The sequence below is a fragment of the Colobus angolensis genome, unplaced genomic scaffold, assembly GCF_000951035.1.
Source record: "Colobus angolensis palliatus isolate OR3802 unplaced genomic scaffold, Cang.pa_1.0 Scaffold73, whole genome shotgun sequence".
In the NCBI taxonomy this organism is placed as follows: Eukaryota; Metazoa; Chordata; class Mammalia; order Primates; family Cercopithecidae; genus Colobus; species Colobus angolensis.
Genome location: NW_012121043.1, coordinates 11,333,808 through 11,360,412, shown reverse-complemented (window position 1 = coordinate 11,360,412; position 26,605 = coordinate 11,333,808). Strand labels below are relative to the sequence as shown.

General features: G+C 36.0%; 1 protein-coding gene and 1 long non-coding RNA gene across 2 annotated transcripts in view; both read right to left on the bottom strand.

The window, feature by feature from the left end:
* ARL6 (ADP-ribosylation factor-like 6) overlaps positions 1-18,532 on the bottom strand; it is a 35,179-nt gene extending 16,647 nt beyond the window's left edge. Inside the window, exons 1-4 of the mRNA XM_011927660.1 lie at positions 18,069-18,532; positions 14,803-14,952; positions 2,209-2,270; positions 1,742-1,812 (exon numbers count right to left, since the gene is read on the bottom strand). Coding sequence (XP_011783050.1) covers positions 1,742-1,812; positions 2,209-2,270; positions 14,803-14,925 — 256 coding nt within the window. The 5' untranslated portion in view covers positions 14,926-14,952; positions 18,069-18,532. The remainder of the gene's footprint in view (positions 1-1,741; positions 1,813-2,208; positions 2,271-14,802; positions 14,953-18,068) is intronic.
* Positions 18,533-21,513: 2,981 nt separating this feature from the next.
* LOC105501612 lies at positions 21,514-23,063 on the bottom strand. Its single transcript, XR_001000214.1, has 2 exons — positions 22,730-23,063; positions 21,514-22,695 (listed from the first exon to the last, which is right to left on the bottom strand). It is a non-coding gene; the product is annotated as an uncharacterized LOC105501612 (long non-coding RNA).
* Positions 23,064-26,605: the final 3,542 nt, after the last annotated feature.

The following is a 26,605-nucleotide window of genomic DNA, read 5'->3' as shown; positions in this document are numbered from 1 at the left end:
GGATGGTCTCGATCTCCTGACCTCGTGATCCGCCCGTCTCGGCCTCCCAAAGTGCTGGGATTACAGGCTTGAGCCACCGCGCCCGGCCAAACTTTACTTTCTTACTATTTTCTCTCTCTATATATTTTTGTAATTAAAATTAAAGTATTTTTTAAGTAGCTAAATACATTTTAAAAAAGAAATCATTTATCAACTAATTGGAGGAGGAATTTAAAAAATCCTGTACTGAAAATTCAGGTTTCCTAAACAAACAAACAAATAAGAAACACATAAAACACATCTCCCCAAGGAATTTAATGCAGAATACCACAAACATGCCACTTTTCCTTTTCCAAACTAACCCTTGTATCTGAAGCACTCTCTTTTCTCTCTCTCTCAGAAGTCTTCTGGATCTATGATTTAAATGGGCCTTCAATTTATTGAAGGACTCACTGAAAAAAAATTTGAATAAATCTCCTCTGGTTCATATCCCAAATATATACCATATAATGTTTAGTCTCACATTATTAGGAAAGAGTTAATCTAAATCTAAATCTTATCAGGTAAATATCACATACCATTTCAAGGCAGGAGTTCATAATCACAAAAGAGAGTTTAGTTAAGAGATACCGTTTTTAAGTTTCAGACTCTAAAAGTGAATTACATTGCTCTTAAATGGAGTCCTAACAATAATAGAAGCTAATGAATTTATTTTAATACCATATGCAAATCTCCAGAAGGTATAACACATTTGGGTCCTAGTAACTTGACAGCCATTAGTCTGAAGTATAGTCATCCCTTGGTATTGTTGGGGCATCAGTTCCAGGATCCCCTTCAAATATCAAAATCTGCAGATGCTCAAGTCTCTTATATAAAATGGCTTAGTATTTGTATATAACCTATGCAAATTCTTCCATATTCTTTAAGTCACCCTAGATTACTTATAATACCTAATACAATGCCTACACATGACCTTGTTCATGTGCTTTCAATATAGTAGCTTGTGCGTGGCAATTTAAGTTTTGCTTTTTGGAACTTTATGGCATTTTTTCCCCCAAATATTTTTGATCTACAATTCGTTGAATCCAAGAATGCAGAACCCAAGGACATGAAGGACCAACTGTAAATTAGTGAGCACTTGGCTTGTATATGCTGAAAAACAGCTTGTTTTAAATTATTCATAGAACAATGGATCAACTGTTAGGCAACACTGTTATTTTTAACTACATTTAGTCAATAATATTTACTGGGTTTATATGCTGAGCATCATACTAGGTCTTGAAAAAATAATATGAATAATGAATAATCCCTTCCTTGAGGAGTTCACAGTTCCACTAGGGAGGCAGCTATGGTACATAACTTCAAGACATGGTAAGTATGATTAGAGAGAGAGAAATGGACAAAGTGCCATGTGAACAGTAGGGACAAAATAACTGGGCAGAACAGTGAAACTTCAGAGGAGATGACTTTTTAGCTGATATTTAAAACAGGAATATGTTAACCTTAAACTGAAGTGAAGTAGGATAGAATAGGGCATTAAAAACAGAGAGAATAGTATGTGCAAAGGCCTGAAGTCATGAAGGACCTGAAGCATTTGACAAACAATGTTGAGTCTGATTACGTATTTTTAAAATTAGGAAATGTTCATAAATTACATGAAAAAAAAAAGCCAAACAACTTAGTCATATAATTCTTTGGATTTCTAATCATTATTAGTAGTAAAATAAAAACATCTAGTTAAGCAACATTCACAGATGTACTTACTTATAATAGTGTTCCCAGAGATTTCTGTATCTTCCTTGACCTGACATGTCAAACACTGTAAATGATAAACTACAAAAAGAAGCAAAGCATGACTACATTATAAACTAACTAAAGCATAACTTTTACTTAAAATTCTAAATTACTTACAATCAAAGAAATTACCCTTCATATGCAATATTCAGCATGGGCCAATTTACAAGTAAAAGTTCTATGAAATAAATGTATTAATATAAACATGATTTTGCAATAAATAACATAAAAAACTTCTTTGCTAGTGAAGTTATCTGAGTTTGTCTAAACTCTAAATTCTGAAACATAAATCAGCCATAGTGGTAGAAATATGTTAATACCTATGAGATTCTGAAACAACAAATAACTTTCTCTAAGGGTAGGAAGAAAGACCAGGTAGACCAATATTGTTATTTTTCACTAGTAACTTTTTTGTTAAGGGATAAAGTGGATTACCTGGATGATTTGAATTTCTCTATGCTGAATCCTATTGTTGGAAGGATATTTTGAGATTGAGCCTTTAAGAGAAAAGACAAAGTTCAGAAATTTACAATGACCAGAGATGAGTTTTCCTCAAGTTAAAGTATCCACATTTTCAGTTTCTGATATCTGTCACTAAGGAGATGACAGGATTTAACAAACTTGTAATTTTTTCAATAGGATCACTCTGTGTGAATTCTTTATAGAAGTTCAAGGTTTACTAATTATGGATCTGTATAACGTTTATTCACATTTGTGGCTTGTGACATGTTACCACGGACATAAGGGTTTTATACGTGGTTTAATAAGTCACCCTGAGTTCACACGTAGGACTTTCTATTTTTTTTTTTTTGAGACAAGAGTCTCGATCTGTCGCCCAGGCTGGAGTGCAGTGGTGCAATCTCAGCTCACTGCAAGCTCCACCTCTTGGCTTCACACCATTCTCCTGCCTTAGCCTCCCAAGTAGCTAGGACTACAGGCACCTGCCACAGTGCCTGGCTAATTTTTTGTATTTTCAGTGGAGACAGGGTTTCACTGTGTTAGCCAAGATGGTCTCAATCTTCTGATCTTGTGATCTGCCTGTCTCGGCCTCCCAAAGCACTGGGATTATAGGCATGAGCCACCGCGCCTGGCATAGTTTCTAATCTTTCAACACATACTTATTGAGTTTGTCTATGTTCCAGACTGCCCTCATTTGTAGATGGTTCCTGCCTTCATGGAGTTTACAAGCTAGAAGGGGTAAATAGCAATTGAAAAGCTAAGCAACAAATGAACACAATTTTGAGCAGAGATAAGTGCAAAAAATAAATGTTTTGGGGGTGGGATGCAGCAGAAAGGGGCTGGAAGGTGGCATGGAAGAAAAGTGCTCAGGAATGGTCTCTTTGAGGAGGTGACATCTGACCCAGGAGTGAATGACAGGAGGGGAAGAACCATGGCAAGTTATTGACAAAGAACATTCCAGTTAGAGAAATCTGTCAGTGCAACGATCCTGAGGAAGGAAGGAACTTGCCACTGAGGAAATGCAGAAAGCCTAAATGTCTAAAGTGTATTGGGTAAGATAAAGAGTGATGTGTTGAGGTAAGAGACATAGGGCTTGAAGGCAATGGTAAGGAATTCTGTGTGGAGAAGAGAGTGAAAGGGGGTCAGAGTAGAGTAGGAGACATGTTGACAAGTCCCACTGACAATTAAAATGTATTATACTAACAGTCTAACTTGTTAAATGTCTCCTACCACTTTCACCAGAAAAACTATTCCTCTGTTTGAATAAAAATATATCCACTTTCTGATCCAGATGCCCAGAAGTTATTATTGACTCCTCCCTTTTTTTACATTCTCTATGTAATCACGCTCTAAGCTTTTTGGTTCTATTTCACTAACTTAGTTCAGACCCTTATCATTTCTTGCTTTGAATTACTGTACCAGCCTCCTAATTGCTCCTACTTGGCTCTGCTACCTTGAACAAGTTACTTATTTTTTCTAAGCCTGGTTTTCTAAAATGTGAAATATGTTATTACTATCCTTAACTCATAAACTTATCATGATAACTACATAGGTTAATGGATGCAAAATACTCAACACAGTAAATGCTCAACAAATGTCTGCTATTATTATAATTACATGCTCACTGATTTCAGTCTCATCCCCAGTTCTTCCCATATTGTCATTATAACTTAAAAAAAATTTCCCTTCAGTTCATTTTGTTGCTTTTATTAAAAAAACAATACAGGGAAAAATTTTGCCTCACACTATGACATTCACTCTGGTAGTCTACTTCTGGGAAATTTAAATTCAAGGAAAGACAGAAGCTCAAAATTCACTGGAGCTTGGTCACCTTATAGCATGGCAATGCACTAGAAGAAAGGCCCTCCAGAGCTGCCCTTGTTTTGCCTTTCTGAAGTTTGTTTACTTAGCTTTTTCCTTTTCCTTCTATCCATTCCAAGACCTGATCTAGTATTTTTCCAAAAATATATTTTTGTTTATGTAAGACAAAATTCATTTCCTGCTACTAAGATTCCTGCCTCATACCCTGGGGTTCCTTCATTTCAGAACAACCTTTGCAATAAGAAGTTTCCTAAGTTTTAATGTTCCCCCAACTTCATTATTTTGATTTTAAGGACTTTAAATGTACCAATCATGTGACAAAATCATCAGCTACTACTATGAGGAAAAAGATAACAATAACAAAATAGGAAGCTAAAGTTTAAAGAAGTCTCAACAGGGTCATTAAAATGTAAAATGTTATTAAAATAGTAACCCTGTCTTCAATGAACTGTAATTAGAACATTTCCCTAGCCTCCCCATGATCACCTAATTTCTTCACAAACTCTTTTTATTTCCAGAGAAACTTGCTATTTTACCTGTAGGAATAAAATTAATACATTTTCTTTTCTTTCCATTATTTCAAAAGTTCTAGTAGAAAGCAATCAGGAAAAAAAAGAAACTTCACAAGTTAATCAGGATAGAACAAGATATGTGAGCAACTGCTTCCAGACTGAAGTGGAACTCATTTTCCTCCAATGTATTCTAAAAGATAGTTTACAATATCAGTCTCCCTCTGCTCTATCCAAGAACAAATACATTTGGTCATTCTGAAAATTGGACAGGGAATGGCACAAAGTAAACGAAGAGTGTAGGAATTACAGTCAGCCCTCTGTATCTGTAGCTTCTAAATTCACAGATTTAGCCAACATGAATTGAAAATAATAATTTAAAAAAGATAACAATACTATTTAACAATAAAAACATTACAAATGTATAAATACAATAAACACTATTTGCATAGTATTTACATTGTATTGAAGTATTATTAGTAAACTAGAGATGATTTAAGGTATATGGGAGGATGTGCATAAGTTACATGCAAATACTATACCATTTAATATAGGTAGGAGAGTGGAAGGGGGTGGGTGGGAATGTGTGTCCTGGAACAAATCTCCTGTGGTTATTGTATTGCCTGAGTGGAACAAAACATTCTAGACAGGTCAGGGATACACCAACATAACCAGGAACAGAATAAGATTTCTGAGAGAGATCCTATTTGCTTAGTTTAAGTCTGATAAAAATTATATTCTTGGTGGTATCAATCATAATCCCGTGGCCAAAAATAAATATCAAAAAATCATTCAACAATCCACTCATCCAAAGTGCCAAGCATTATTCTAGGTATCTGGGATTCACGGCTGAACAAGAGAAAAACCTATGCTCTTCTATAATGAGAGAAATTTAATAAGCAAGTTATCAAATGAATATGCAAGTTATCAACTGAGCAATTTTAGATTGTTTTTTAAATATTAAGAATAGGGGGGCCAGGCATGGAGGCTCACACTTGTAATCCCAGCACTTTGGGAGGGCAAGGCGGGTGGATCACCTCAGGTTAGGAGTTCAAGACCAGCCTGGCCAACATGGCGAAACCTCATCTGTACTAAAAATACAAAAAGAGTAGTGGGGTGTAGTGGCACACGCCTGTAATCCCAGCTACTTGGGAGACTGAGGCAGGAGAATCACTTGAGCCCAGGAAATGGAGGTTGCAATGAGCCAAGATTGTGCCACTGCACTCCAATCTGGGTGACAGTGCGAGACCCTGTTTCAAAGAAAAAAAAAAAAAAAGAAGAAGAATAAGGGTAACATCACCAAAATTAAGTAGAAGCAAGAAGCAATTAGGCTTCACTATCTCCCACAGAAAACCAAACACAAATATCCAATACTAAGATTAGCACAAGTAATATCCCTTAAGAAAAGAAGAAAGGAAAATAGGAGCTACAAAACAACCAGAGAAAAATTAACTAAATGGCAATATTAAGTCCTTACCTATCAGTAATAGTATTAAATGTAAATGAACTACATTCTTCAATTAGAAGATATAGAGTGGCTGAATGGATTTAAAAAATTAGACCCAACTATGTGCTTTCCACAAAAAGCTCATTTCATCTATAAAGATATACACAGACTGAAAATGAAATGAATAAAGACATTCTAAGTAAATAAAAACCAACAAAGAGCAGGAGTAGCTATATTCATATCAGATAAAACAGATTACAAATCAAAACTATAAAAAGAGACAAAGTAAACTACCATATGAGGATAAAATGAGTAAATTCGGAATGAGAATATAACAATTGTAAATATATGTGCCTCCAACATGGGAACACCGTAATATATTAAGCAACATTAATAGAGCTAAAGGGTGAGAAAGATTGCAATACAATAACAGGAGAGGACTTCAACACCCCATTCTCAGTAATAGACAGATCATTCACACAGAAAAATCAACAATAAAAGAAATCCAAGTTAAACTGAACTCGAGACCAAATGGACCTAATAAACGTTTATACAACATTCCATCCAACAGCTGCAGAATATACATTATCCTCATCATCAAATGGAACATTCTCCAAAACAGATCATATGTTAGGCAACAAAACAAATCTGAACAAATTTTAAAAGGTAGAGATCATATCAAGTATCTTTTCTAACCACAGTGGAATAAAACAAGAAATCAATAATGAGAGGAACTTTGGAAACTAGAAAAACACACGGAAATTAACATGCTTCCTAATATTCAATGGGTGAATGAAGAAATGAAGAAGGAAATTCAAAAGTTCTTTGTGGTGGTTAATACTAAGTGTCAATTTGATTGGATTGAAGGACGCAAAGTATTGATCCTGGGTATGTCTGTGAAGGTGCTGCTAAAGGAGATTAACATTTGAGTCAGTGTGCTGGGAAAGGCAGACCCACCTTTAATCTGGGTGGCAACAATCTAATCAGCTGCCAGTGTGGCCAGAATATACAAAGCAGGCAAAAAACCTGAAAAGGCTAGGCTGTCGTAGCCTCCCAGACTATATCTTTCTACCATGTGGATGCTTCTTGCCCTTAAACGTCAGACTCCAGGTTCTTCAGTTTTGGGACTCGGACTGGTTTCCTGGCTCCTTAGCTTGCAGATGGTATATTGTGGGACTTTGTGATCGTGTGAGTTAATACTACTTAATAAACTCTCCTTTATATGTATATCCATCTATCCTATTAGTTCTGTCCCTCTAGAGAATCCTGACTAATACAGATTTTGGTACCAGGAGTGGTTCTAGAGGAACAGATTAAGGATGGAGTTCTTTCAGTGGTTTGGGGGTTTCTGGAGTTGGTTGCTTAATATGATTAGACCTCAAAATGCTAAGGATTCTACTTTTAATAGTATGGAGAACACTGTTAGTCCTTGGTGTGAACTGTTTAGAGAGTTATGCAAAATAAATGCATTTGACACTCCTGATTCACTGCTCGTGAGCGGCATGGAGTTTAGTGACTCTATACATAATACTTTTGACCATATGTGGAGAACCAAGGAACATAATGAAGTTGGTTGGTTACTCTTAAGTTCACTGCACAAAGTAATGAAAGAAAATTATGAACCCAGGGATTGTAACCCCCGGCTTCAGAAGCAGATACTGAGCCTCAAATCTGTTACGATTGCCCTGAGTGAGAGTCTTACCTCCTGTAGAGAAAGAGCTGAAATTGTGGACAAACAGGCACAAGCTCTCATATGAGTTGCTGACCTGCAATGAAAGGTGCATGCACAGCCTTGCCAGGAGCCTACTGTTAAAGTGAGGGCATTGATTGGAAAAGAATCGGACCTTGCAACTTGGAATGGGGACGTGTGGGAGGACCCTGATGAAGGTGGGGACACTGAGCTTGTAAACTCTGATGAACCTTTTTTGCCAGAACAAACAGCTTCCCCATTCCCAGTAGTGGCAACATCCCCTCCCCCACCCCTGCTGCCATCAGCCTTTCCACATTTGTCTGAGGAGATAAATCCTGCACTGCCTGGGGCAACAGTGATGACGTCCCCTGAGGCAGTTGCCAGGCAAGATAATGTTGATTCTCCTCAAGAGGCACCCTCAATACCCCCACCTGCTTCTAGATCTATAACTAAAGTCTTGGGGGGCCCCTAGAGGTGAGGTTGAGAGTGTGATCCATGAGGTGGTGTACTACATGCATGCATGGATATTAAGGGTATGGGATAATGGTGGAAGAAATAGGGTTGGATCAGGCTGAATTTATTGATTTGGGCCTACTAAGTAGGGATTCTGCATTTAATGTTGCAGCTCTGGTAGTTAAAGGTTCTAATAGTATTTGCTTGGTCAGCTGAAATGTGGATTAAAAGATGGCCCACTGTAAGCAAGCTGGAAATGCCTGATCTCCCTTGGTTTAATTTAGAGGAAGGGACCCAAAGGCTTAGGAAGATTGGGATGGTGGAATGGATTAGTCACTTTAGACCTATTTATCCTAGCTTGGGGCCGGGGGTGGGGTGGGTCTAGAAGATATACCCTTGACCAGTGCTTTGCGAAATAGAATTGTGAGGGCAGCACCTGCATCTTTGAAGAGCCCTGTTAATGGCTCTTCTCTGTATGTCAGATGTAACAGTGGAAGTGGCACCACTTACCATTATCCCTAGTGATCCACTAGCAAAATTTTTGCTTTCTGTTCCCATGACATTATGTTCAGCTGGCCTAGAGGTCTTAGTTCCAGAGGGGGAATGCTACCACAAGGGGATACAACAATGATTTCATTCAACTGGAAGTTAAGATTGCCACCTGGACACTTTGGGCTCCTCCTACCTTTAAGTCAACAAGCTAAGAAGGGAGTTACAGTGTTGGCTGGGGTGATTGTCTGGGACTATCAAGATGAAATTGGACTATCACTGCACAATGGAGGTAAGGAAGAGTATGCATGGAATACAGGAGATCCATTAGGGCATCTCTTTGTATTACCATGCCTTGTGATTAAGGTCAATGGGAAACTACCACAGCCCAATCCAGTAGGACTACATATAGACCAGACCCTTCAGGAATGAAGGTTTGGGTCACTCTACCAGGAGAAAAACAAAACAAAAAAAACCAACCAACAAACAAACAGGACCTGCTGAGGTGCTTGCTGAAGGCAAAGGGAATATAGAATAGGTAGTAGAAGAAGGTAGTCATCAATACCAGCTATGACCATGTGACCAGATACAGAAACAAAGACTGTAATTGCCATGAGCATTTCCTCCTTTTGTTAAAAACATGTTTGTGTACATCTAAACTTGTACTATGAAAATATATTCATTTTATTTTCTTTTTCCTTTATCATGTGACATAAGATTTATTAACTTCATTTCAGCATTTAAATTCTGTTGACTTTACGTAACAGCATTTGGGTTGGGGACTGGTATATTTCCAGTTGTAAGAAGGATAGCTGTATTATGTTAGGCGTAATTATGACCTTATTATTGTCCTTATTTGAACATTATGTATGATCTCAAGAGACGTGTATTGACAAGGGGCGGACTTGTGATGGTTAAAACTGAGTGTCAACTTGATTGGATTGAATGATGCAAAGTACTGATACTGGGTGTGTCTGTGAGGGTGCTGCCAAAGGAGATTAACATTTGAGTCAGAGGGCTGGGAAAGGCAGACCCACCCTTAATCTGGATGGGTACCATCTAATCAGTTGCCAGTGTGGCCAGAATATATAAAGCAGGCAGAAAAATGTGAAAAGACTAAACTGGCTTAGCCTCCCAGCCTACATCTTTTTCCCATGCTGGATGCTTCCTGTCCTTGAACATTGGACTCCAAGTTCTTCAGTTTTGGGACTCAGACTGGCTTCACTGTTCCTCAGCCTGCAGACAGACTATTGTGGAGCCTTGTGATTGTGTGAGCTAATACTTCTTAAGAAACTCCCCTTTACAAATATCTATCCTATTAGTTCTGTCCCTCTAGAAAACCCTGACTAATACATTCTTAAATGAAAAGGGAAATACAGCATACTAAAATCTATGGATACTGCAAAACCAGCACTAAGCAAGTTTATAGCAATAAACACATACATCAAAAAAGTAGTGGCTGAGCGTGGTGGCTCACACCTGTAATCCCAGCACTTTAGGTGGCCAAGGTGGGCAGATCACCTGAGGTCGGGAGTTCGAGACTAGCCTGACCAACATGGAGAAACCCCTCTCAACTAAAAATACAAAATTAGCAGGGAGTGGTGGTGCATGCCTGTAAGCCCCACTGCTTGGGAGGCTGAGGCAAGAGAATTGCTTGAACCTGGGAGAGGTTGTGGTGAGCCGAGATTGCGCCATTGCACTCCAGCCTGGGAGACAAGAGCGAAACTCCATCTCAAAAAAAAAAAAAAAAAAAAAAAAAGTAGCAAGACTTCAAATAACCCAGTGATGCACCTCGAGCAACCAGAAAAGGAAGAACAAATCTAACCTGAAATTAGTAGAAGGAAATAAATAAAGATCATAACAAAAATAAAGAAAAGTGAGACTAAAAACATACAAAAGATCAAAGAATCAAAAAGTTGGCTTTTTGAAAATATAAAATTGAGAAGACATTAGCTAAACTAGGAAAAAAAAGAAAGAAGATCCAAATAAATGAAATTAGCACTTAAGAACGAGAAATAACAACTGATACCACAGAAATACAAGGGATTATTAGAGATTATTATGAAAAACTATATGCCAACAAATTGGAAAACATAGAAGTGGATAAATTCCTGGACACATTCAACCTACTGAGATTGCACCATGGAAAAATAAAATACCTAAACAGGCCAATAATGAGTAAGGAGATCAAAGCATTAATACAAAGTCTCCCATTCAAGAAAATATTAGGACCTGATGGCTTCACTATGGAATTCTACCAAACGTTTAAACAACAAATACTAATTCAACTCAAACAATCCCAAAAAGTAAAGAGAAGGAAACACTTCTAAACTCATTTTACAAAGCTGGCATTAATCTGACACCGAAACTAGTCAGGAACACATAATAAAGAAAACTACAGGCCAATATCCCCAATGAACACAGAAGCAAAAATCTTCAAGAAAACGGTAGCAAATTGAATCTAACAACCTATTAAAAAGTTCATTCACCATGATCAAGTAGGATTCATCCAAGGGATGCAAGAATGGTTCAACATACACAAATCAATATACGAGCCCATAACATTAATAGTATCAAGGACAAAACCACATGATCATTTAAATAGATGTTGAAAAAACTTCTGATAAAATTCAACATCTCTTTATGACAAAAACTCAACAAATTGGATTAGAAGAACCATACCTCAAAACAATAAAGGCCAAATAAATGACAAAACCATGGCTAATATACTAATATTATACTGGTGGAGCTAATATACTGAATGGAGAAAAACTAAAAGCCTTTCCTCTAAACCTGGAACAAGACAAGGATGTTCATTTTCACCACTTTTACTCAAAAACAATACTAGAAGTTCTAGACAGAGCAATTAGGCAAGAAAAATGAAGGTCATCAGTATTGGAAAGAAAGAACTCAAAATATCCTTGTTTGCAGAAGACATGTTCTTATATTTAGAAAAAACTTAAGACTCTACCAAAAATACTGTTAGAACTGATAAAGAGATGCAGTTAAGTTTCAGCATACAAAAGTCCACATGTAAAAATCAGTAGCATTTATATACACCAAGAACAAACAATCTGAAAATGAAATCAACAAAGTAATCCCATATATAATAGCTACAAAAATATAAAATACTTAAGAATAAATCCAACCAAAGATCTCTACAATTAAAACTATAAAATACTGATAAAAGGCATTGAGGAAGACATAAAAACATGAAAAGCTATTCTATCTATGCTCATGGATTGAAATAATTGTCACTGTTAAAATATCTATACTACCCAAAGAGATTAACAGAGCCAATGCAATCCCTATCAATTTACCAATAACATTCACAGAAATATAAAAAGAATCCTAAAATGTATATGAAACTATAAAAGACCCCAAATAGCCAAAATAATCCTGAGCAGGAGGTACCACACTATCTGACTTCAAACTATACTACAAAGCCATGATAACCAACACAGAATAGTTCTGGCATAAACACACACACATAGACCAACAGAACAGAACAGAAAAGCCAGAAATAAATCAATGTATTTACAGCCAACTCATTTTCCCAAAAGACATACAAGAACATACTTTGGGAAAACGATAGTCTTATGATGCTGGAACACTGGATAATCACATGTAGAAGGCTGACACTAGACCCTTATTTCCCACCATATACACAAGTCAAATCAAAATGGATTAAAGACTTAAATCTAAGACCCAAAACTATCAAAGCACTAGGAGAAAACATAGGGAAAATGTTTCAGGACACTGATCTGGGCAGTAAGACCTCAGAAGCACAAGTAACAAAAGCAAAAATAGACAAATGGGACTATATCAAGCTACAAAGCTTCTACATAGCAAAGGAAATAATCAACAAAGTGAAGAGATAATCTACAGAATTACAGAAAATATTTACATAATGTCCATTCAACAAAGGATTAATAATCAGAATATATAGAAGGAACTCAATTCAGTAGCAAGAAAAAAAAATCTGACTAAAAAAAAGGGTAAAAGATCTGGATAGACATTTCTCAAAAGAACACAGACAAATGGCCAACAGGCATATGAAAAAATGCTCATCATCATTAATCATCAGAAAAACATATATCAAACTACAATGAGATATTATTTCACCCCAGTTAAAATGGCCTTTACAGAAAAAGGCAAAAAAATAATGAATGCTAGTGAAGATGTGGAAAAGGGGGAACTCTCATAGATTGCTGGTGGGAATGCAAATTAGTACGGTCACTATGGAAAACAGTATGGCGTTTCCTCATGAAACTAAAAATAGAACTCCTATATGATCCAGCAATCCCACTGCTGGGAATATATCCAAAAAAAGGGAAATCAATGCATCAAAGAGATACCTGCACTCCCAGGTTTATAGCACCACTATTCATAATAGCCAAGATATGGAATAAATTTTTGACCATCAATGGATGTATGGATAATGAAAATTTGGTACATATACACAGTGGAATATTATTCAGCCATCAAAAAGACTGAAATCCTGTCATTTGCAGCAATATGGACAGAACTGAAGGTCATTAAGTTAAGTGAAATAAGCCAGGTCCAGAAAGACAAGTATCACATGTTCTCACTTGTTTGTGGGATTTAAAAAAGTAGATCTCATAGAGACATAGAGTAGGTGGTTACCAGAGGCTGGGAAGGGTAGTAGGGAGAGAGGGGTGGAGAGAGGTTCATGAACAGGTATAAAAATACAGTTAGATAAAGGAATAAGACTTAGTGTTTGATAATTCAGTAGGGTGACTATAGTTAACAATAATTTACTGTATATTTCAAAATAACCAGAAAAGAAGAATTAGAATGTTGTGAACATATAAAAAAGGTAAATGTTTGAGGTGATGGATATCCCAATGACTCTGATTTGATTATTATGCATTGTATGCATGTATCAAACTATCACAGGTAACCCCTAAATTTGTACAACTATTATGTATCAATAAAAAATGATATAAAAACTGGATGATGTGCCAATGCGAGCATGCATACTGGGGAATGGAATAAAGATTGAAATTTTTGAAAAAGGTATACAGATTCTATCTCTAAGAAAATGACAGCTAAGACTAGATTCTTGAAAAAAGCTATTAGGTTAAAATGTCCTCCCTCTCTCCCTATTCAGTTTAGAAATGCCAGCAACCTCAGTACATTAACAATAAATAAACATAAAGATAGCTTAATAGGAAAAACTAGTTTGTGTCCAGGAAAGATCTACTTATCTAGAAACTGATTTTATCCACAAAAATGAGACAATTTTACTATAAAACGAGATGGGCACTATTTTTTGTAAGACATTTCCTATTACAGCATTGTATATTTCTATACTTATTTTATTTAATTCCTTAAAAATAATGTTCTAGTAGTGGATGTAAGTTTACAAGAGACTCCTCTCGAGCTTGGTGTGGGAAGGGAGTAAGTGTTGTATCTGTATCTATAACTGAGTGACCGAGGTTTGAAACCCTTCAAAAAGTCCCATTTCAAGTGGCTCCTTGGCTGTTACCATTACCGTTAAAAAAAAAAAAGGAAAGCCAGTCACTTCTCTCTGGACCTGGATGTCAGTTTTTCTGATAAGGCAGGAGAGTTGCCTAAACATAAAGGCTTAAGAATTGGTGCCAGAAATTAGGAAAGCACTATTAGATAGGCTTTCTTTATGTGCACCAGACTTTACCTTTAACTTATACATCACATGTTAAATGTACTACCTTTATATATTTTTCAGTTATTACAATATGTCCATACACTTGTAGGTTAAAATCATCTTGCTTACTATTACTAATATGCATACCATACTTTTGAGAATTGTCTAACTGTCCATAGAACCTATAAAAATGTTTCACCTTTCTCTTCATTTTGCTCCTCCTGTAAGGAAGAAACTAAAAGGAAGGCAATGACATGAAAAAGAAAACTCAGTAAATTTGTGAAGATCTTTTGAAAGAAAAGACATATGAAAATAACATTCCAGTTTAGTAATTAAGATTTACTGTATAAAATACACTACAAGTTATGGATGAGGACACTTAAAGTTACTGAAAGGTTAACAGAATTATCTTAACAGATTATATGTGGTGTTAACGTCATATAACATAATTCCGCACATTAATATTCTTTAGTGGCAGAAAATATATAAAGAATCTAACAAAGATACTTACATTTGAAGGTTTAAGTTTGTTAATGATAGTCGTTTTGCCACTATTATCTAGCCCAAGGCACAAAACATGAACCTCTTTCTTCTTCAGGCCAAGCAAGACTGAAAGTCTGTCTAGCAATCCCATAATGTGACTCAAATATTTACAAACCAGCTGCAATTAAGAAAAAATAAAATATTACCCAAAGGCACCTAAAGTTATGGAAAATATTGGTACATGTATTTTAAAAAGGTAATAATTTAAATACACATAATAATAGTGTGAAAACTATGTCAATGTAGCTTTGCACTTAGTGAACAGAGTGTAAGCTGATTACCAGAAAGGAGCCTTAACTGATATGCAGATTTGCAGCTTATAACAGGTGGCAACACAGAACAATGCCTTGGAAATAACATTTCTCTCTGTAATTTATAATATTTAAGAATAAAACATGGTCAGCCTCAGTATCATTTGGAGTCTGCGAATTGTGATACTTGAAAATATGGAAGAATTAGGCTGTAGCCTTTCCAGAAAATCTGAAACAGTGAATGGGCAATGGGGCTCATGTATTCTGATGCTGAAACTCAGAAAGTAGAAGGCAGATCTGAAAAGCAGAGAGCTTTTGAGATTTTGGTTATATCATTTAAGCCACTGTTAAATCTTTATCAGAAGCCAGCCCCATTGTTATATTTTGTAATAATATGAAGTCATAATAAATTCAGTTTTTTTTTTTTTTTTGCTTGCTTGGTTATTTCCAGTTTGAGTAGGGTTTTCTGTCAGTAGAAGCAAAGAATCTTGAAAAACTTATCTTTATTTCCCCTTACCCTATACATACATCTTTGTAAGTCACCACAAATCCCTTTGTGAAGGTTATGCATAAATACACACACATTCAATTTATTGAACTTTACTAAATATCTGTTTTTTTAACTGTTACTTATCAGAAACATCCTAATAAGTGCTATTTTAAAAAAACTTTATCATATTAGTATAGAATAAGAATTTTAATTTCATCATATATTTAATTGTAGATTTTAATTTAGTTTTTTAAAAATCTTAAAAATTTCTTTGTTAAGGTGTCCCTAAAGTTTTCATTTCACTTGTTCAATTGTATTGATTCTTCAAAAAAAAAAATCTTTCCAATGCTAACTGAAAAAAAAAAAAAAAAAACTATCAGCAATCCAAAAATAGAAGTATTTGGAAGTCAAATAAAACTGCTATGTACACAAAACTTGCTATGTGGTAACTTTATGCTGTTTATATTCATCTAAGGTACTGTTAAATTTACACTTCAGGTCTCCAAACTAAACTTTTCAAAGGAGCTCACTTTGGGTCCATTTATCCCCAAACCACTACTTTGTGGTAGGAGGACAGGGAGATCCCTTTTTCCAGCCCCTCACTGTTGCAGGAACTGCTATAATACATCTCTGCACCAAATATTTCCCATTACTCAACAACAGTCACTTTCACAGTTCTCTAATGTTTTTATTCTCATTAAATTGACTTACTCTCATCTCCATCTAAGGTTGCATAAGCAACCTATCATATTACAGTTTCTTTAATACTTTTTATTCCATACAATTTCAGGCAAGGCCATACCTTGAAGGATGTGAGGCTGCAGTAACTTTATCAATAAGAGGCTTCCAAGACAACTGTATCTAAAAGGAGGCTGCATAGTCAACATTTCGCTTAGGCCTTTTGGGACATGATTATGGGTAGAAATTTCAAAACTGAATTTCAGTGATGTCCAGAGAAGAGATGGTACAATGCCATGCCAAAAGGTGAGGCCTGTATCAGAACCACGTTTGTCTTTCCCCAAGGATAAGTTTGACCTTAGGTACTTCCATTTGTGCCACTTCAATCTACTTTTCTCCTTGCATTAGAGATTCAAATCTTATTCAGCCCATTTCTTTAAATTACAGCTTAAGGACCAGCATTTGCAGACTCTATTTTAAATTAACCTTCTGATATCATGAAGCAATTAACACACACCATTTGATTTCAAAATGTGCTATTACTCACTTCATTTACTGCGTAAACATATTGGTATAAATACTTATATCCTGTTCTCCATTTCATACAATTTAGAACTTATTTTTTTAAATACGACTACTTCTCACATTTTCCCCCCTCTAAGCATCTACTATAAAGCACTGTTTAAAGCCTGATGCTTGAATATTCGTTTTTCACAGTACCTTGTATTGTGACTTTCCATCACTTTTCCATGGATTATCACTTGATACTTGTTACTGAAATATTTTGGGGCACACAATTTAGAAGAGGAGGCAGTTTTTCTAAAAGAGGTAATCACATTTATTGAAATTGCTTTATAAACAACTATCATAGAGCCTTTAAACTTCTACGTTTCAAGTAGTTATAATTTTCCTTCCATGAGTTGACTTTTTGCATGCATAAATTAATAAAAGATAATTCAAGCTACTCAACGTTTATTTATCGTGTCTTAAGTGTGCAGTGAGAGATACAATTGTTTTCTGCAGCTTCCTACTCTGATAGCCATGATTCTCAACCCTGGCTGCACTCTGAAATCAATTGCTGAATCCAAATTTTTGAAATGAGATCAGGGCATCTGTAATTTTTAAAAGCTACCCAGTGTTTCGGGTGTGAAGTTACTATCGAGAACTACTGGCTTTCAGAATAAAGCTCAAACTTCCAAGCATAGCTTTTAAGGTTGTTCACAATCTGGCTCCAATCTTCCTTTCTTGTTTCTTATCTTACTGTAACCCTCTCTTTGCATACCAGCCAAATTCTCTTGGTTATTGTCTGACAGACTGTTTCCTAAAGGATTACATATTGCCAGAGAAGTCCAGAGGAATTAGGATGTTATCCACAGTTAACAGCTTAGAGGGTAAGCTGCAGAAACACAGTGGTAGCCCAGAGAAAACACCATGAATGATACTTAGTAAACTCTGTAAAGCGTTGATTGAAATGTTGCCTATTTTTATGACCCAAAATAAACATTCTTATTCGGCTTTCAGTTTTTGATGATGGAATTTAAATTACACTTACACACATACACACACACACACATACACCCCAAATACAGGGGTCTAAGTTGGGCATTGTTCAAACCCATTAACCAAACAAACATTCGTCCGAATCAGTTTAGTAAGTTTTCTATGGCCTCCCTTACTCACCTTCTTTTCTACTTCTCATACATTAGCAACAACTACGCGCGTGGTGTGAAAAACATGGGAAAGACCAAAGAGGAATTCTAAAACTGACGGAGGCAGAGGGTGGCGCTGGCTTTAAACCAGGGTTGAGGAGATTACCTGGTTTTTGAGGTTAGTCCGGAAGGCGCAGGAGCTGGTAACAGGAATGGACCCACTCGTATCGGTCTCTGGGATGGAAATCTGGTGCGAGGGTCCCTCAGCCTTCTTCTCTACGCCTACATGGGAAGGATGCCTGGTAATGAGCAAAGCCGCCTCTACAAGGTGGGAAAACCGGTAGCCTCTGCAGCAGCCTGTGCATCAGTCGCTGAGCAGGCGCCTTGGCAGGCACCGTTCCCTTGGCAACAGAAGCTTCTTCCGGCTGAAGCCACGCCTCCCCGGGGGTCTTGGCTATTCAGCCGTTGTGCTGTAGCTTCTGGGATTGAAGAGCTCCGGAAAACGGCCAGAGGCGCGCCGAGGAACTATACATTGAAGAAAAATGTGTGCACAGGTGGCAGGGTGAGCTGCCTATTTCCTGCGAGGAGCCGTGCAGTTCCCGGCGTAGCATGATGGGAGTTGTAGGCGCGCGCACAGCTTTCTGGGAAGCCTTTGGCGTGTGCTGCGTGTGCGTCCCTCGACCCTGGTCTTCCTGGGCATCCAAGGGACTGGCGCTCGGTGTGGCGCGGAGAGCGTCGTTACCAGGCACCAGCGTAGCGTGGTGGCAACGACTGCGAGATGCTACTGTCCCCCCGGGGCAAGATGTGCGCCGGAGTTCCGCCTCTGCCCATCGCACCGACTCTCCTCTGGGCTCTGATAGGCCTCCCACCCTGAGTCCCTGTAGAGGTAAAACTGTTAATACAGGAAGGTAGAGGGGAGAACTGATGTAAAAAGTCAAAGGGCGTTATTCGGTCAAGAAAGTATGCCTGTACCCCTGCTTCTTAGTTGTCTGGTCTCCCGAAGAGATTTCTACCAGGCATAATCTCCTGTGAGTAGATTAGTCTCCAGAATCAAATCGGCAGGTGGTTAGGAAAGGTATTAATAGTCAATACTTAAAGTTGGCCACCTTCTTAAATTGCACTTGAATTTTATAGTCATAGTCACAAATGGTCTTCAAACAGAAAATAGGCATACTCTTCCCCACATCTTTTATTACTGCGTTTTCCAACGGACACATTACAGGTGCCAATCATTTTAAAGATCTAGCCTTTCAATCTGCCCAACCCCACTAACCTCACCCTCAGTGAATGGCCTCATTCTTCAAACAGGGGTTTCTATCTCTTCATTTGTTTGTTTGTTTGTTTGCCATGGATGTAGGATTTCTGACCCCCCCCACCCCTGCCCCCCCCCACCGCCCGCGACCCTTTTCAACTAGTTAGTATGTTTATTGATAAATGTTTATCAATTCATTTGGCCTATTAAATGGACTACGAGGGTGCAAAAAGAGACTAGAAGGAATTATTTCAAAGTAATATGGTAGGGGGGACGGTTGTAAGCGTGTGATTATGGGGTGATTTATCTTTTGTCACTTCTCCAAATTTCCAAATGTAATTGTCATTTTTTACAGCGAAAAAACAAAAGCGGCTCTGGATTAGTGATTCTTGTTGAAAGACAAAACCAAAACAAACAAAGACCCTATGGATGCATATCAACATACAAATGTCCTTGTAAAAATGGAGTATGGAAATACATTCTTTCTGTATGGTCTTAACCCAATTTACCCTTCTCCGTGCTTCTATCCTCACCTTCAAAAATATAGTATTTATCTTATCAGGTAATTCTGAGTAGTAAAGAGATAACAGATATACAAATGTTTGGCACATATTTATTGTTCAATAAATAATGTCCTGTCTTCTTTTGTCTTGAGATTTTTATTGTATAAACAAAATTGACCCAAACACTAACTGTAGTGGTTCTTTAACTTCTGAACTTCTGATCCTGAATGCATTGACAGGGAGGTGTTGAACACTTTTCTGTGTGCCTGGGTGTTGTGACTCACTTTTAAGAGATGGAAGCTAATGTGCTTGCAAACAATGTAACATTTTTTTTTTTTTTTCTTAGCGATAGGTAGAAATATTATATTTCAGAAAACTTTCGTGGACAGACTCAAATCTTCCTTCCTGGAGTTGATATTTTCTGCCTCTAGGTTGAGTTCATCTCTTTTGGCTTAGTATGAAACATTAGGTGAAAACTGGAAATATAATGGACACATTGAGCATCCAGCTTTTCAGGAAACCAAGGCAGACAGATAATTCTTTTACAAGAATGTAGCTAGTCAAATAGTTATCTTAGATAAGTATAGTTGATAGATGGCTTATTATTAGACATAAACGTTATGAAATAAAAGTTAAATAATCTAGAAAAAATGTCAGCCTTGAAAATATTAAACTTAAAAAAACATAAAGGCAGCCAGGCCCGGTGTCTCACGCCTGTAATCCCAGCACTTTGGGAGGCTGAGGCAGGTGGATCATGAGGTCAGGAGTTCAAGACCAGCCTGGCCAACATAGTGAAACCCCATCTCTACTAAATATATAAAAATTAGCCTGGCGTGGTGGCACGTGTCTGTAATCCCAGCTACTCCAGAGGCTGAGGCAGGAGAATCACTTGAACCTGGGAGGCAGAGGTTGTGGTGAGCTGAGATTGTGCCATTGCACTCTAGCCTGGGCAACAGGGTAACACCCTGCACTCAAAAACAAAACGAAACAAAAAGCATAAAGGCTGGGCACAGGGTTCACACTGTAATCCCACCACTTTGGGAGGCTAAGGCAGGAGGATCCCTGGAGGCCAGAGGTTGGAGACCCCATCTCTATTAAAAAAAATACATATAAATATTTCATATGGTTGAATCTGCTGTTTTGGTGCTTTGTCAACTGAAACTCCTCTCAAGAGTACATTCAGAGGCCCAGATACAATTGTTCTGCTTGATTTAAGAAGTTAGTTTGACTCTTTTCATTTTATTATGACAATAACAAGCTTTAAAAATGCTACGTGATTTCCTTAAAGCCACTTAAGATAACTGTAACAGAAGATAATTTTAGGTACCTTCTCACCAGTTTTAATTTCATACTGACTTAGAACTGTAGTAAGAAAATTATAAAAAATAAAAGAGTCAGATACAATGAATACAGCACTGTTCTGATTAATTCAGGATAATTTTAGCGTTATTTTCTCACCAGCAACTTTTAAAAGAATATAGATAATCCCTGATTTATAACTTACTGCAAGTTTTTGGTGTAAACTTTGGTTTAAAGCTGTGTTTCAACAGTTGATATTATGTGTACCCTTTTTTCATTTGCAATTTCTATGCAGTACTGCCTCTGCAATGAACACTTAATTTGCTTGAATCTCACAAAATATTTTCCAATATAAAATTGCTACAAAAACATGTACTAGTTTTTTTATAGTGATTTCTGTGAATTTATGTCTAAACCTAAAGACATTATTTCAAAAATTTACAACTATGATTTCGCATCCAGAATTACTACATTATCTAAAGAGCATCTAGATTTATTAGACCAAAAAATAAATACATTAAATCTCCATACATAAAACAATACAAAAAAGTCACAAATTCAACCACCAAAACTGTAACTTTTATTTGCCAATAGATATTTTAATAAACAGGCTTACTCCATCTGTAAGACCCTGATAATGCCTCTTAGGAAATCATAGAAAAATAAAATACAATAATTAGTAGTTTGTACCTTGTACAAAAATCTTATTATGTTGCTCAGCAGGTAGTTTGCTAAACACCATATTCTTTCAGCAAATAGATGACATATGTTATGCAATTCACCACAAACAACCCCTCATATTGAGAGCTGAGCATTCTATAACACTATTAACTTGGAAGCATGCCAGCACATGAAAATTTACATGGAAAGTTAGAATATTATAGTAGATTTTTTAAAAGATAAAAATAGTACCACCTTCAAAGAAGTCTGCACTACTTCACTGCTATAGTAAAGTAGATAATAGGTAGGATTGCAGTTCAATTATTAACACCTTTTTACGTTGTTTATCGCTCTACCATATTGTGATTACAAGCAGAAAAGAGAATGTAGGCTGTGTCAGGAACCTGAGTGGAAGGCATATATTGAAGCTTTAAATGGTGATAGAATACTAAAGAGAAAAAACATAAAACAGTGCTATACTTCCTTATTCTCATAGATAAATCTTTTTCCCCTTTTGTAAGAGCAGATGGGTACAGAGTTAAATCCTTAATTAATAACAAATAGCTTCTTGACAAGTTACAAAGATGCTTTAAAAATCATATTCATACTTATAGGGAGGGAAACAATTTTTAGCTGTCATATTTTAGTCAAATATAGCTCTATCAGGGATTCAATATCTCAACCTAGACATGTTATCTAGGTATTTTATATAAATATGCTCTTCAGTTTTCATACACTTTAGGATTTGTGCTACAAAGATTTTATAACATTTGGAGTGCACAGCAATTGCTGACATTGTCTACCATTTAAAATTTGATGTGGCCATTTAAATATTTAAAATGTTTAATCGAATACATATTTATATGTACATCTATATCGTTATATTTTTGGCTATGCTAAAACAGCAAAAAATGGAGAGCAATCTCATTCCATTATTCACAATCTAATTTGACATCAAATCCAAATAATAATGCATCTTTAAATTTCAACATATTGAATTACAGGCAACCTAGAGAGATGCATATACACACATAGACACATATATGTATGTATATGTGTATATGTATATGTGTATATATGTATATGTATGTATACTACATGTATATATACTATACATATATACACACACATATATGTATCTCTCTCCAGAATTAAAGCACCAAGCACAACTAAAATATCACATTCTTCCTATAGGATAGAGAAGGGCACAATGAACAACCAACTATATTGCCCATGTGTTTTCCGTAAATGACAGAAAGCATTGATGTTTTCCATATGAAAACAAATAATTTTTACTAAAAGATTAGTTCCTGTTTGTCTTTTAGAATTTATATGGGACCTCAATACCCTCCCAAATAGTGTTTGAAAAAAGTGACAGTTTGATCGTGCAATATACATTTTTCAGGATTAAGCTAATTTTAATTTTGATAGGCTTTGAATTATAACAGATTAGCTACAAAATGTTTCTGCCTTTTAATCTGTAATAGATGAAAATAAGGACAACAGTATTTATGGCATTGAGAAGTTCTCAATCTCTACATTATGGAAAGAAGGACTCTTGTCAGAGTCCTTGGAAACCAGGGAATTCAAAGTTTCGGGTCTTCCAATAAGATGTCTCAAAAATATTTAGTAAATATGCCTTTAAAATATTTCATCAAGGCCGGGCACGGTGGCTCAAGCCTGTAATCCCAGCACTTTGGGAGGCCGAGACGGGCGGATCACGAGGTCAGGAGATCGAGACCATCCTGGCTAACATGGTGAAACCCCGTCTCTACTAAAAAATACAAAAACTAGCCGGGCGACGTGGCGGGCGCCTGTAGTCCCAGCTGCTTGGAAGGCTGAGGCAGGAGAATGGCGTAAACCCAGGAGGCTGAGCTTGCAGTGAGCTGAGACCCGGCCACTGCACTCCAGCCTGGGCGGCAGAGCGAGACTCCGTCTCAAAAAAAAAAAAATAAAAAATAAAAAAATAAAATAATAAAATATTTCATCAAATATATATTCACTGTCCTATTATCCAACTACTTACATATGTCTTCTCCAACCTATACGCCCTTCCCGTCCTCCATATTGGCTTTTATCTCATTATTGGTAAAATTAAAAAAAAACTTACATAGTAACATCCTTCCCTTTCTACCACAAATACACCAACCTATCTGCACATTACACATTCTACCTTCCCTTTCAGTGGAGTTCTATATTCGCACACCTATCAAAAATGAACCTCCCTACTTACGCTCTAAATAGAAACCCTTCTCTCTCAAGGCCTTTGTTACAATTATCATTTATCTTGCATAATCAGTTTTCCCCTATCTGCCAAGTCATTTTCATTAGTAGATAAATACGCTGTAGCATCCTTAAAAAACAAAACAATTCCTTGATTTCCTTTCTCCAGCTATTATACTATTTCTCTTGCTCCCTTTAAATCAAAGCTTTTTGAGAGAGTTGTTTCTAGATACTGACTTCACCTTCTTCCCTTACATCTCTTCTTAATCCATGTCAGTTAGGATTTGACTCCACTATTTCATAGTTGATAGTTGACTCCACTATTTTCATAGTTGATGACCTTGACAAGGTCGTCAACAACTTCCATGTTGCAAAATTCCATGGACATTTATTTGTTCTAATCTTGACTTCTTAAAAGCATTTAATCTGGATGAGCAACTGCAATTCCTTTTTTCTAGCTTACTTTATACTCCATTTCTTCTGTTTAATTCTAAATATCTGCCTAACTATTAAACATTGGAATACCATAGAGTGCAATCCAAGGCCTACCTCTACAGGCATTTCCTAGGTGCAAACTTTAAATAGCACATATATACTGATGCCTTCCAAATCTTGAAGTAGTGAATCCACCACGTTTTTGCTTGAATTACTCCAGTAGCCTCATGCATATTGTTTAACCCTATCTCCTTCTCCTCTCTTTGCCTCATTTCAGTGTACCAAGAACACTGTTCTCTACTCTCCAACACTCCAAATTTTCGTTCATTAACTATTCCCCTCTGCTTGTAATTTCATTCATTAAATTTTCCCTCTGCTTGTAATGCTTTTCCCCCAAATCTTCCATGGATGCTTCCTTCTTCCTTTTCAGATATCAGTTTAAATGCCATGTCCTTAGGGAAGATTTCCTCTACCACTTAAAGGAGCCACAGTCATGCTATGTAACATTTTTAATTATCAACACATCACTATTTCTTCATTGTGTATCTTTATCACTAGAAGGTCAATTCCATGAGACAGGGACTTTGCTTGTCTTGGTCACCATATATCCTCAATGCTTAGAACAGGACAAGGGTACATAGTAATAGTGTTCAATAAACAGTTGAATGGAGTGAATGGATTTACAGATAAACATATTTTAAAGGTATGTCAGTGTGTGTATATATATACACATATACATATATATATACATATATGTGTGTGTGTATATATATACACATATACATATATATATACATGTATGTGTGTGTGTGTATATATGTATATGCACACAAAATTTAGGAATTATACAATTTTGGACCAGTAAAGGAGATGTGATCTTTAATTTGTTGTTGCTATGGTTATATTTGTTATATAGTTTAAAGAGGTTAACACTAAGCTTTGATGTTTTTTATTATTATGTTATAGATACCTTATTATTGCATTTAATGGTAGACTGATCCAGGTTGTAAGGGGGGGCAAACGATTATTTTGTTTTCGCAAAGGTTTTTGGAAATTCTGAAGAAGATAAGCAGATTACATATAAATGGAGTAGCTTTTCACTCTTGTTTGAAGCATCCTATTTGGTAAAATTTTAAAAAGTGAATAAGCAGTAAGCAGTGAGAAGTAACTATAAAAAATATATGTTCTTTTTTTGAATTTATAACATCCAGTGGAGAATTTTCATTTTGTATTTCCATTCATGGGAAGCGTTTGCTTTCTCTAGCAAACTTTAGGGGATATCAGACTAATATTAAATAAAAGAAGAATAACTTTAAAAAGAATAACTTCTAGCCACTGTGCTATGACGCTGGGTTTCAACTTCTTTGAGAGTTGGAAACTTTCAAGCATAATGAGACTGAATGGAAATACAAAAAACACAATGGCTCTTTTTTAAAATACTTAAAACAACTGGAAAGAGAAGGCAGTCTTCTTGAAAGAATATAAGCATTTAGAGATCAAAATATATTATATAACATTAAATTAATATGTAAATACTACATTTTAAGCATTGAGTATGTGTAAAATTAATATAATTGCTTAAAAAGATAAATTGATGCTAAAAGATGATATCAAGTAAATTCCTTTTTTATGCATCTTGATATATACTATTTTTACATTTAATAATGGCAGGAAAAATTCTCTTTATTATCCCTGGGATAATTTATTAATATGTTTAAAGTGCTACGGCAGTCCAATATTCAATGTATTATTATTTGAACTTTTTGGCAAATTCTTTGATTATTTATATCTTGGAAAACAAAGGATTAATAATATGGAAATGTTAAGAATTTCGATGACTTGTTCTATTACTAAACATTTTTAAAATAAACTTTTTCCTATTTTTGATATTTTGATGAGATTTCTTTCTAATTTTATATATCAATACATATTTTAACAACTATTAGTGTACTCATTTATATTAGAGATTCCCATCCTTGAAATGCACTTTAGTTTCAAAATTACCAGTAAGAGTACTATGACATACTTTTTATTCACTGTTTTCTAACAGTTTTTAAAATGAGGTAACAATTTTAAAACAAACTCCTCTTTGTACTGTATTACCTTTAGTGTTTTCCTTAATTTTAGTGGAACTTAGTCTGTTGCCATGTTCTGCATTCTTTCTTTGACTCTGATTTTTCAAAAAATGAGGTTACTATAGCGGGTATTCCATAATTGACATTTTAAGAAACAAAGACTGTTAAAAATTATTCCTTCAAAATTCAAAATTAAGCTGTCAAAGTTTTCACTGTACACAAAATTAAAAATAAGTATAATTTATGTAAAATATAC